Source organism: Peromyscus maniculatus, chromosome 10, assembly GCF_049852395.1.
Source record: "Peromyscus maniculatus bairdii isolate BWxNUB_F1_BW_parent chromosome 10, HU_Pman_BW_mat_3.1, whole genome shotgun sequence".
Taxonomy (NCBI): domain Eukaryota; kingdom Metazoa; phylum Chordata; class Mammalia; order Rodentia; family Cricetidae; genus Peromyscus; species Peromyscus maniculatus.
The window spans coordinates 62,501,573-62,514,703 of record NC_134861.1 but is presented as its reverse complement, the minus strand read 5'-3'; the positions used below and the strand labels follow the sequence as shown (position 1 = coordinate 62,514,703).

Below are 13,131 nucleotides of genomic sequence, written 5' to 3'. Positions count from 1 at the left end.
GGACCTCAGAAAAGTGCTGAGATTCAGTGGGAAAATACAAGAGGGAAGTTTCTATTTTCTAGTTTGATAGGGATGTAGAGACTTGTATAAGTCCTTCAACATCCCCCCACCCCAGATTTCACATTTAGGAGCAGTGTGTTTTGTTTTAAGTCCGTCTTAGTTAAGGTTGCTATTGCTATGATGAAACAGCATGATCAAAAGCAAGTTGGGGAGGAAAGGGTTTACTTGACTTACATTTCCACATCACGGTTCACCAAAAAAGTCAGGACAGAAACTCAAACAGAGTGGGAATCTGAAGGCAGGAGCTGATGCAGAGGTCTCAGAAGGTTGCTGCTTACTGGCTTGCTCCCCATGACTGTTCAGCTGGCTTTCTTATAGAACCCAGGACCACCAGCTCAGGGATGGCCCACCCACAATGGACCGGGCCCTTCCACATCAAATGACTAATTAAGAAAATGCCTTTCAGCCTGATCTTATGGAGTCATTTTCTCAATTGAGGTTTCCTCCTTTCAGATAACTCTAGCTTGTGTCAAGCTAGATATAAGACTAGCCAACACAATGTCAGTTACTTTTCACTAAAATGGAAACCAGTATCAAAATTATACAGTCTATTAAATACATTTAAAATCTGAAGTCTTGGTTTAAAGTTTAAGTCCATATATATCCGTAAATATCAATGCTCTGGATTATTTTGTGACTAAAGCCACTTTCTAAAAAGCTCCTAATTCTACTGTCGCAGAACGGCTCTATGACAGACCCCTGCTCCAAATACAACAGACACTGCCATCACTGTCTACGCTGGAACTCTATCAACAACACAAGCTCAGTGTACCCAACATCTGCACACAGTAGGGCTAGTGAAGAACACATCCCCGCCTGCTGTTTGGATGCCTTGAGTTTACGGAAACACTGTGTTCACTTGTAGCACAGTCAGCCCTGCGTCTTCACAACTACTGGGGCACAAGTTCCTACGCAATGGAATTACTGGGAGCTGGGTCCTACCTACGGGTCCTATTTCTCCATCTAATTTGCAATGACTATAGTGCCTGCCACTCCCTTTGCACACGGAGGCTCACTCTCCATGTGTGGCCCCTGCCTATCCTAGGGGTTCCTCCTAAGCCACACAGATTCAAACTGTGACTCAATCAAAAATAAAGGGCTGGAGGCCAGATTTGGGAGGCAGAGGTAGGCAGATTTCCATGAGTACAAGGGTATCCTGATCTATATGGTGAGTGCTAGGCCAGCAGAGCTACATGATAGACCCTATTTAAAAAAAAAAAAAAAAAAAAAAAGTAAATAAATAAAAGAAAAAGAAAAAAAACATACTCCACTGGAAGTTTTACAGACAAACTGAATAATATTCAGGACATTCCTAGAATAAAAGGAAGGGCTACTCACTCGCAAAGAAGGATCCCATTTTCTAGCCCTGTCCGGAAGTCTTTGTCACCAAAACTTCGGCCAGTGACTTGCTGGAAAAGAAGAAGAGGAAACAAGAGTGTAAGTTTTTCTTTTTATAACCAGGAAGTTCAATATTTAAAAAAAAAAACAAAACTCAAGAGGCCTGAAAAACCCATGACATTCCAGGAATGGGAAAATCTGTTAGCCTTGAGTTTCCTTCCCACGTGTGGTTTTGCGTGGATCAGGTGAGATAAACTTAGACCATGAAGTGTCTGTTCTTACTGATAATAGTGCTACTTTGGGGGTTCAACCACAGTGAAGGCAAGGTCACAGTGCCTCTCTCAACATAAAAAATAACTAGCAGCAAATAGGAAGTACTGCCCAAGGACAAAGACCCTGTGTACTAAAGCATTGGCAGTCAGGGAAGGAGAGTCTGTAGACCCTCGCCTCAGGAGACTAACACCGTGACTGGAGATTAAACCAACATGCATAAATGACAGTACAGGGACATTCATGGTGTCGCTGGCTGCCAGCAACCGTTGGCTGGGGCACAAGGTACTCACTGTTTGGTTTGTTCATTCTCTACATACAAAGGCCCAACCTGAAATATACCAGGTAGATGTGTCTGTAACGTGCCCTAAGGAAACCTCTACTATGCAAAAACAGAAGTATGTCTAAGAAGCCGCAAGAAGGAGGGAAATGGAGCCATAAAAAATATTCCAACAATGAAAACGGAGATAAAGGAGGAGGGAGGGGAGGGAAGAGGGTAGAGAACAGAGAGAACACACCGGAAGATGAAGACTCAGCACTATGTCCATAGATAGTCACGTTAAGTGAGCGTGGTCCCAGAGTCCCCACTTACAATACAGAGGTTCCCAGGCTGATTCAGAAGTTGAGTCAACACTGAGCTACCTACAAATGTGCTGTTTAAATGGGAAGTTGTGTACTAACAGGAGTCACAGGAAAGCTGGGCCAGTCACACTAGTATTGGAGAAAGCAAAGAACAGAAAATAATAGCACGGATGGAGAAAACGCTTTCATAATAAGGGGTCGGTTAATTCACCAACAAAGACATCATAATCTTGAACATTAATGTATTTCATTATAGTTAAAAAAAACTTTAAAATACACAAACCAAAGCAGATAGGTTTACAAAGAGAGGAAAGACAGATTATAAGTGGAGTCGGAGATTTAAATATTTTTCTTTAATAATAGATAAATTAATAATGATATAGAACACATGAATAACACTATGGACCCAACTGGTCCAATTGTTATTTCTAGAATATTCCACCCTCCAACGTTTACCAAGCCAGACCAAATTCTAGGTCATAAAACAATTCTCAATACACTTAAAAGCCTTTATCAAGTGTATGCTCTGACCACAAAATGATTAAATTCTAACTTAACAGCAAAATATCTGTGGAATCTCCTCAAATGTTTTTAAACTAAGGGTATCATAACAAAACATGGACAAAAATACAGAAGCAGGACTGGAGGACACAGACAGCCAAAAGGGAAAGAGGATACAAATTACCAGACTCAGACATGGCCAATGACATCACTGCAGAGAAAAAAAAATACTAAAAGCACGATGACGAGGGACTATTATTAATAAGTTTGTACCGATAAATGAAGTAGCTTAGATTGTGCTGATAAAATTCCTGATGCAAGGACAATTCATCCAACAGAGAAACAAACAACCCCCCATAAAGAAAACAGCAGGGCTCAAAGGCTCGTTGCTAGGCTGCACCTGATAGTTACAGAAGAAACAATCTAATTCAGAACCAACTCATCCCGACAATTTTTAAAAACGTACCTCTATGATGTGTTTACGATGGCTCACATTTTGTATTCTGACTACAAAGATTTCTAATCATGACGACGTCAGTCATCATCATTAAGATTAACTGCCATTAACAAACGTCCATTTGTAGGGAACTAAGTGTCATGGCTCAGGCCCTTCCAACCTCTACCTGGATGCCAGCTGATTAAGGGTTCTTAGCAATCTTGCCAACAAGGTACCAGCCCTGTCATCATTCCATGACCACTTTCCGAAGACACGAGGAAGCTCAGCCAAGCTCTTAAGAGATCCTGAGTGTAGCGGCATCCTAGAACTTGGGAGGCAGAGGCAAGTGGATCTCTATGAGTTCAAGGCCAGGCTAGTTCTATACAGTGAGTTCCAGGTTAGCCAGGGCTATGTAGTGAGACCTTGTGTGTGTGCCCTTGTGTGTGTGTGTGTGTGTGTGTGTGTGTGTGTGAGAGAGAGAGAGAGAGAGAGAGAGAGAGAGAGAGAGAGAGAGAGAGAGAGACCGTGTATGTGACTTGTATGTGTGACCTTATGTGTGTGTGAGACTGTGTATGTGACCTTGGGTGTGTGTGTGTGTATGTGTGTATGTGTGTAAGAGAGAGACCATGTGTGACCTTGTGTGTGTGTGTGATTGTGTGTGTGTGTGAGAGAGAGAGAGAGACTCTGTGTGTGTGTGTGTGTGTGTGTGTGTGTGTGTGTGTGTCTGCCTGAGGTGAGGCCTTAGGTTACAGGGTATCCATGAAGAAAGCCCAGGCTCAGGAAGATTCAGGACCCAGCAGGCAGAAGTAGCAGGATGGTCAAGAGCACTCTCCGAAGTTCCCACCCCTACAGCTCCTCACCCACCGACTTCCTCCTCACCGCTGTCCAGCCCGAACTGACAAAGCCGCACCAAACCCGTTCTTCCACATCGAGCACACCCCTTAACAACTCTTTACTCCCCCTTTAGAACGCAGACCCAGACCTCACTTCCTCCACTGCGCTACCCGTCTCCAAGCCACTGCCCTCCTCCATCCGTCAGCCATGTCCAGCCTTTTGACACTGTAACATGGTGCTGCCAACTATGAAGTTCACACTTCAGAACCTCACTGGTAAGTATTTTAAATCCCCGGTAACAGGTTTCTCTGCCCATGAAGTAAGCCAAATCAGGTCGAATTAATAAAACCTGGTTTAATCTGAGCAAAGCACTCTCAAGTGATCTTGGGGGAAGGAAGGAAGGAAGGAAGGAAGGAAGGAAGGAAGGAAGGAAGGAAGGAAGGAAGGAAGGAAGGAAGGAAGGAAGGAAGGAAGGAATAGAAATCACATGGCAGGTCTATGGACCGGAGTTTAAATACCCTGTAGGCGTGGTCTTGAGCAGCTCCAGGGAAGGAACTGCCACTTGGTGGGCTTTCTGAGGGGCAGGGTTGGGGGGGTGGGTAGGGCCTGAAGTGGAGCTTCCAACAGAACACTCACAGTCAAGTTTTAAAAAAGAGAAGTCACGATATAAGACTTTAAGTTGTGATTTTGTGTTGGGTCACTATTTTAACTATCCTAAGCCACACATGGCCCACAGGTCATGGATTGAACATGTCTGATGGAGACTCTGAAAGCTGGCCCAATGGCTTCCACCTGGCCTCCCATCTATTCCAAGCAGGCACCCCACCAGTGACTCTGAACCTCAGGCATCATTGTAGAAGCCAAGTCCCATAGTTTCCTAATGGTGTTCAACACACACACACAGACACAGACACAGACACAGACACAGACACAGACACAGACACAGACACACACACACACACACACACACACACACACACACACACACACACAAACGCATGCATTGGGTGGGTGCAGGTGAGAACATGTTAGAATGCCAGAATACATGGACAAAAACTACTGACCACCACTGTCTTATCAAGGGTGATCCCCAACACATCTCTCCATTCAAGGGACTCCTCAGAAATTCTTAGGATGGCCATAAGTCATCAGCTATCCCCTGGCTAACCTTCAGGGAACGCCTGTAACAAATCCTCCCTGCTTTATGCTCAGGGTCAATCCACTTTAATTACTAACCACAATATTTGTTGGAGGACCAGGCAGAGGACAAGTCACTGAATACTTAATTTACCAAAACCTGATTTTCCAGGAAAAGAAAAGCTTTGATCTGCCTCCATAATTAAACAAAAGCAGAAGCCAAGGACATTGTAACATGTCACCGCACTGTTCGGTGCAAGCAATTATTGAGGAAGCTCATCTGTATCCGATTTCCTGTCCATGGAGCTCAAAGGTAATTCTGAATTTGTCTACGCCCCTGCCTCTGATCTGAATCATGCGAATTCTGAAATATGGAGAAGCCAGACTCCAAGAGCAAACCACACAGCTCCACGGCAACATTTTTACGATGTGTTTATAATGTAACACGCTGTATATCACAGCCCTACAGTCTGTTAATTGCTTTGTTACCATTGTTATTATGGAACTGCGATGAACAGCCAAAGGCTGCCAAGAGTTGGTCTTCCAGCCTGATCATTACCATGTATGCAAATAGTATTTCAAAAACATTTTCATGAATCTTTTGTAGATTTTGGAAAGGAAACCACAAACAAACTATGGGTCTAAAGAGCATTTTCAATAAATGTTCACAATTCTTAGTACAATGATATAAGCAGAGGATTTTTTGATATGTTATTTTGATTTGAGTTTTTTTTAATTACTTTATGTGTATGAATGTTTTGCCTGCATGTATGTACATGAACCATGTGAGTGCCTGGTGCCTGCAGAAGTCAGATCCCCTAGAGCAGGGGTTACAGATGTTACATCATCATGTGAGCCACCATGTGGGTGCTGGGAATTCATTCCAGGTCCTCTGCAAGAGCAAGAGGCACTCTTAACCATGAGCCACCTCTCTGCCCCTGACTTACTTGTTTGGAGACAGGATTTTGCCACATAGCTAGCCAGAAACTCACTATGTAGCCTAGGCTGGCCTCAAGCTTTAAAAGATGGTCCTGCTTCTAACTTCCAAATTTTGAGATTACAAGAATGAGTGATCACTCCTGGCCTTCTGAAGAAGAGATTCTGTTTGCTGACAAAATAATGCTCCCTGATTCAAGCGAAACACACGTAAGGTTGAGTAGATTTTCACTTAGTGTTTAAGAGACGTAAAGATTTTCCTCAAGTTCTGTAATAGCAGGTCTTTTTCAAGAGGCTATGATTTCCTCTCACACCTTGTTAACGATAAAACCACACTCCTTCATTCATGGAGAAACTTTACCTCATTATGCCTCCAGCTCTTCTGATCCTACCTGACTTAATTAACTGGAGCATCTCTGCATATTTTGTGCTGAAATTACAAGATAAAGCAGAATAAAATTCTTACTTTTCACTTTTTTCCCTCAGAAATAAACCTTTTATGAGATTGTTAGAAAGTCAAACCAAAGTTTTAAGGGTGTGTTTTGTAAACAAAAATTAATCATATTCACTTAAGGAAGAATTAGCAACCAACCAATCTATTATTTCCTGAATACGTGTTTAGCTAGGCCCTGTAGAAGGGATGAGATCAAAATAACAAGACCCCCTTTCCTCTCTCCCTCTCCCCCGTCTCTTCCCATCTTTCTATTTCTCTTTTCCCACTCTCTTCCCCCCCCCACCAAATAAAACTCCCCACTGAGCGCCGTCTGCATGGCATCTCTGTCTCTTACCCGCCACCATGGAGCACCTTGGCCCCACTGCCAAGGCCTCTTGCAAGACATTTCATAAGTGTCCACCTACACATGGCTATTGCTTTTTTTTTTTAATAGTCCTGTGCAGTTATTTTCTTCCCTGATCTTTTTTTTTGAGCTGAGGATCGAACCCAGGGCCTTGACTGAGCTAAATCCCCAACCCTTCTTCCCCGATCTTAAGAGAAGTAGTGTTCCCTGGCTCTCTGATGTACACAAATATTGCTATACTGCCTCATGCAAAGATTCCCCCCCCTATGATCTTAATCGATGACTGAGCAGCATGAGCCAACAGCTCCATCCTTCTGAGATCCATTACTTTTCCTATGCTTCCCCGCCACTTCGTTCTCCCGGTTTTCTTTCCGCCTCGTTAAATAAATACACCTTTCCACTGCATTAAGGATTTCTACCTCATTAGCTGGAACGTATCAAACAGCCTTTCCCTCTCCTCTCACTTCCCCTTTCTTCTCTTCCTGTGCCCTCCCTCCCCATCACATCCCCAGGTAATTGTAATTCTTTCTAGTCCTGTCTTTCATGTCTTATGGATGAGGAGAATTCATGCATTTTTATACATGGTTCTGGGCCCTTCAAGTCCCAAATCAAATATTCAATTTCTCATTAAACATCTCCTCTTGGGTACCTCATATATATAAATATCACATTTGAGACTGTTACAAAATCTTGATTTCTGTCCACCAATCCAACTCCATCCATCTCTGGTCTTTGCATTAGTGAATGGCATCACCTCCTCTAATAACACAGAGAGGAATTCAAACCACCAGGAAGAGCCAAGTAGTCTTTCCAAAATAGATTCCAGACCTGACTTTTCTGTAAGCAATACAACTGCAGTGTCCACCGACAGGGCCTTCCTCAAATCATCGCCCACACTGCATCCTGAGATCTTTCTGAAGTCCCACCCAGACCCCCACCTCACACCAGATTAAAGCCTATTACAGAAAAATAAAATAAAGGCTTTTCACATGACAGGTGAGAAAAATGACATCCTACAAATCAAGTGACTCATTCAAGGTTATGTGGGCCAGTCAGCAGCTAAAGTGACAGGTCCCCTTTCATCCCGGCCCCACCACACTGTGTGCACAGTCCTGACGCCTCCCTGACCACTGAGACAGCTACACTTTGCTCAATGCTAACAGCTCCTTACATTGACTCGGTTTGACTTGGCAGAAAAACAGCACAGAAGTCCAAGGCTGAAGTTATTTCATCAGCATTACCAGACCACGATTCCCACTAGCACAAGCTCTGAGTGCTTAATATGGAGGATAATAAAATGCAATCTGCAAGATCCATTTATATTATCATCGTGTCATCGGAAAACCAGAAGGCGCTGTTTATAGCCACAGATTGACAGAGCCTACAAAAAAAAAATCTAATTAAGAATACAGCTGATGTTCTAAAGCACCCTGGGAGCGTTCAGTCCTCTGATCTAACCATTGTATGATCTGGACCCAGAAAATGGGTCAATGCGGACACGTGTGCGTGGGTTCCGCTGACTGTGTGTGCACATTCTCAAGCTGCCCTTCCTCGTAAGAGAGGTTGGCAGAAGCTTGAAGAGAAAGACAGACAACACACATAAGGAGTTCCACCAAAGCCGAAAGCCCCGGTGACAGATTGAAGGGAAAGAAGATTCCAGAAAGAAACTGGGCCAGGAGGGTGTTGTGAGCTAAGCATGCTGTCTCGTGGGAGCTCGTGAAGCCATGGTTATTTTTTTCCTGGGCATTGTGTGGTTCCTTCAGCAAACATTGCAGTTCTGGGCTAAATTCGCCTAACCTGTCACTTCGTTCTCAGCACAGGGAAGCAGAAAGCCACTGCATTAGGCAGATTTGGGTGCAGACCGCAGGGCTGAGGCCCAGGAGCTGAGGGCAGGCATCATTCACGGAGCCTGCTGCAGGGTCTTTAAAAGGAGCCTGTTTTACTCAGTTGTGGAAGGTCAGAAATCAGGGTGGATGCTGCCCCGAGGGGCATTTCATGCTTCTGAAGTGGGTAAAACGCTAGTTCTCTCATGGTTTGGTTTCTCCAACTTCACATTTAAGAGGAAGGAAATCCACAACTAGAGTGCCTGAGGTCAGGGGCTACCATTTGTATCCGGAAACGCAACTCTGCTGAGGTCAGGGTTTTGTGGGTGCTGGGCACAAAATCAGGCCAGGAAGACGATGAGAGAGTCCCCAAGCATATTGACAGAACTAAAGGAGACCATAAAGAAGCAGTCACACAAATCCTGGAGGAAAATAAAAAAAAAATACATTTTATAAGAAAATCAGACTTATCAATAGAAAAAGGTCCTTGTCATGAAGGAAACAGGAAAGGTCGTTATTCATAAACAAGAGTCTGAAGAACATCGTGGCAAAATGTAATGTGTATCTCCTTGCAAGACAATGGTTGAGAAGAGCCCCATGGGTGACATCTGGGGCACAACTGGGGTGTCACTTAAGGACATTCGTCATCGCTGTCCACTCCTGAAGTGATAATGGATACCTAGGAGGAAGCCCTTCTCTAGGCATGTGCTCAGATCTTTAGAGAAGGAAGATAGCTGATGCCTGTCCTTTCTTTTGAGAGTACTGGAAGAAATGCTGAGTGTTGATGGATGTGTATGAACTAAACGCAGAAATGTCAATCGCCACTGAGATCTGACGGTTGGCACGCGGGTTTCTAGGAGCCTCCCCGCTGCAAATCTCCCTTCTTCCCCTCCCTCCTCCCTCCCTTCATGTTCTCTCTCTCTCTCTCTCTCTCCCTCTCTTTGCCTTTCTCCTCTCCTCCCTTTCTTTCTCCTTTCCTTCTCCCTTTCTTCCTCCTTTCCTCCTCCCTTCCCTTCCACATGTTTTAAAATGTTGACAATGACATGCTGTTTGGGTTCTAGGGTGAAAAGTACATTAGCAGTACCCAAGCCAAGTGGCCATTCAACAACCCATCGGGGCCTCCTCGATCATCTCCAGGGGTGGTTTCCATGTTTCAGGACAGTCGTTTGCCAGCTCACTATTAGTCACCACATTTGTGTCAACCCGCTCACGCCCTGGGTCACAGCCCAGAACTGGCCCCGCCAGCCACTGACACGGTGACGATGGGGAGGAAGAAGGGGTCAGCACCTGGGCTTCCTGACGTCGGGCAAAGAACAAGAACCCGAGGCTCTGCCAAGGACACACAGTCCCGTAGCCACTCTAGAGCTCTCCGAAGAAGTGATCGATTTCACTATTTGATATTCTAATAATGGAATAATTCTCGGCTAAGGATCCAAAGCAACCACAAAACTGGTGGACACTGCCAGTACCCGGCACAGAAAACGGCATCAAAGCCAAACTAGAAAATGGCTAGAATTCACCCAAACAAGTTATTGGATTACCAAATGAAAATAAAACATGGCGGTGGCGGGAGACTCAGAATAAAAGCATAGTAATGTAAGTAGCCTTTTTTATTTTAGGATGGACTTGAGTAATGAAATATCTAGGGACAGCTCTGAAGCAACCAACTGAAAATGAGTGAGGCCAGGGAGACAGAGTTGCAGGCAAAGTACGGCAAGCAGGAGGGGCTGGCTTTGATCCCTGGCACTCATGTAACAAGCCGGGCTTGAGGGTACACGCCCATAATCTCAGTGCTGAAGAGACAAGACAGTTGGAGTGCACCAGCCAGCCAGCCTGACTTAATCAATGAGTCCCAGGACCCGGTGACAGACTCTGTCTCAAAAAACAAGATGGATGGGCTCCTAGGGAACTGACGCTCAAAGTTCACCTCTGGTCTCCACACACAGGAACACATACACATCACACACATAGGCACATCACACACACACACACACACACACACACACACACACACACACTTCACATCACACACACACACACACATACATACACACACACACACTGAGGAGACTGAGTTTGAGAAAAGAGGAAAGGATTGCAGAAGATATTTCTAAGGTATAAAGATTCCATTTTTTTTTAATTTGGGAAGTCATTACAATAAAGGAAGTCATTCAATCATTAACCAGGCTGTGTATTTGTTTATGTGATTTTTCTACATATGTGTATTAGTTAATTTTATGCAACAGTAATGAAATGCAAGAGGCAGAACCCTTTGTGAAGAAAAGAGGTTTATTTGGGCTCATGGCGTTAAGGAGCTGCTACAGGCCTTCCTATTGGGAGAGTCCTGAGGTAACACAGGGTGACAAGCCATACTGAACTATAGCATCAACTGCTGATTCAGTGGCTGCAATCCACCCATGCCTACCCCACAATGTATTTTAAAATAAAAATCTGAATACTGGGCAAAGAAACTAATGCACTATTTCGTTTGTGAAATAAATCACACTGTTTTGAAGAGCCTGGCATTCAAGTGGCTCCAGGTGGGCACTTAGGTTGGTGTGACCAGAGAGCACTTTATTCAAATATTCTATTACTTTATCTTTTGTTTGAATTATACAACTGTCTACTAACACCTAGTCAATATTGCGGAAGAAAGGCCCAGAGTCAAGGAAATGGGGCTCTACCCATAATTCCAATGGGCTTCTGGTATACTCTTCATTTCTCTAAGATTCCTCTGTATCCATCACAGACTTTTCTGAGCCCACCACCACCCCAGCCTCTTGCCTTTGAAATGATAGCAACGGCAATGGTATCTTCCACTAAATTAACTCACCGGCCCCTTAGCACATGTGTCGTGGTCACAACCACGCTGGCTCGTTATACAGATGAGACCCTGGACAAGGGCGGTCCACGGAGGAGATGGTGAGGTTCATTAGCTTCAGTCGCCTTTGCCTAACCACGCAACCTCTCCTGAAAGTCCTGCCTCGCTAACGCTTATTAAACCACTGCTGAGGGAGGACCCACAGGGTCTGTTCATGCCGAGATCTTTCTTCTGATATTCACTCAGTTGTTAGCAAGAGCCCCAGTGCAAGTGTTATCATTATCCCTGCTGCAGGCTAAAGAAACTGAACTACAGACCATTAAACAAATTGTCTAATTTCCTAGGGCTAGCAGGCGGCAGAGGATAATAGGCAGGGTGGTCTGACTCCTGACCCATGCTCCTAGCCATCAGGCTATGCTGATGAGACTGTTCTTGTCAACTTTTTCCTTCATTACACTGCCTTTTCCTCAAAGTGAGGAGTAGGAAAATAAAGCCCTACATTCAGAAACATACTAAAATATGTGAGTTCTCATCATTCATTTCCTCAATATCATAGGGACGAAAAAATAAAAGGCTTTGTGGTGTTGCTAGATTTTTAACTCTGCCTTTTGAAAAAATCGTAACAGGTATCTAATAATCCATCTTGAATAAACCTTTACACAAATAGATCCTGTGTCATGAAAAATAACTAACCATTAATGGAGGGTATGGAGGAAGGTAGGCAAAATGCTTCTTTGACGTTTACAGAACAAGGGAGCTCTCTGCTCATCTTTCAATGGTTCTGTTGTTGTTGTTGTTGTTGTTGTTGTTGTTGTTGTTGTTGTTGTTGTTGTTGTTGTTTTTCTAGACAAGGTATCTCTGTGTAGCCCTGGCTGACCTGGAACTCTCTCTGTAGACCAGGCTGGCCTTGAACTCACAGAGATCCGCCTGCCTCTGCCTGCCAAGTGCTGGGATTAAAGGCATGCGCCGCCACTCAACATTCCACTGGTCCTTTAAACCTGCAAATAATGTTATTATGGCAGGAAATCTGTGCTCTTGGCTGCTTTGTGATAAAAATAGCAGATGGTAATCCAAACCCACTGAATCACCATCCAACACCGAGTCTCACTGAGTCAGCAGTGAGGTGTCAGCCGCCCCAGTAAAAAAAACACCCATCTTGGCTTCCACGAAGCCAAATGAATATAGATCCATCACTGAATTTGGCTCGTCTTACCTCCATGCCCAATAATGCCCATGCCAAGGAGGAAGGAGGCTCATCTCTAGCACAAAGAACTGTTTGGTCATAATGCAGTATTATGCCACAGCAGTGAAATTAAGGATGACACAAGCAGCCGGGCGGTGGTGGCGCATGCCTTAATCCCAGCACTTGGGAGGCAGAGGCAGGTGGATCTCTGTGAGTTCGAGGCCAGCCTGGTCTACAGCGTGAGATCCAGGAAAGGTGCAAAACTACACAGAGAAATCCTGTCTCGAAAAACAAAACAAAACAAAAAAGAATGATTTATAAAGAGGACACAAGCAGGCCATGCTTAAGGAACCTAATTGGTGAGGTCTATGTTTAACTGACAAATAAATACTAGGACTTTGTGCCCACACACC

The 13,131-nt window shown here is 44.3% G+C and overlaps 1 protein-coding gene across 18 annotated transcripts in view; it reads right to left on the bottom strand.

Moving 5' to 3' along the window:
- The window catches only part of Limch1 (LIM and calponin homology domains 1), a 325,160-nt gene that overhangs the window by 202,166 nt on the left and 109,863 nt on the right, over positions 1-13,131 (bottom strand). For all 18 annotated transcript variants that reach the window (XM_015993475.3, XM_006974628.4, XM_076546389.1 and 15 more), the window contains exon 2: positions 1,399-1,469. In XM_015993475.3, coding sequence (XP_015848961.1) covers positions 1,399-1,469 — 71 coding nt within the window. The remainder of the gene's footprint in view (positions 1-1,398; positions 1,470-13,131) is intronic.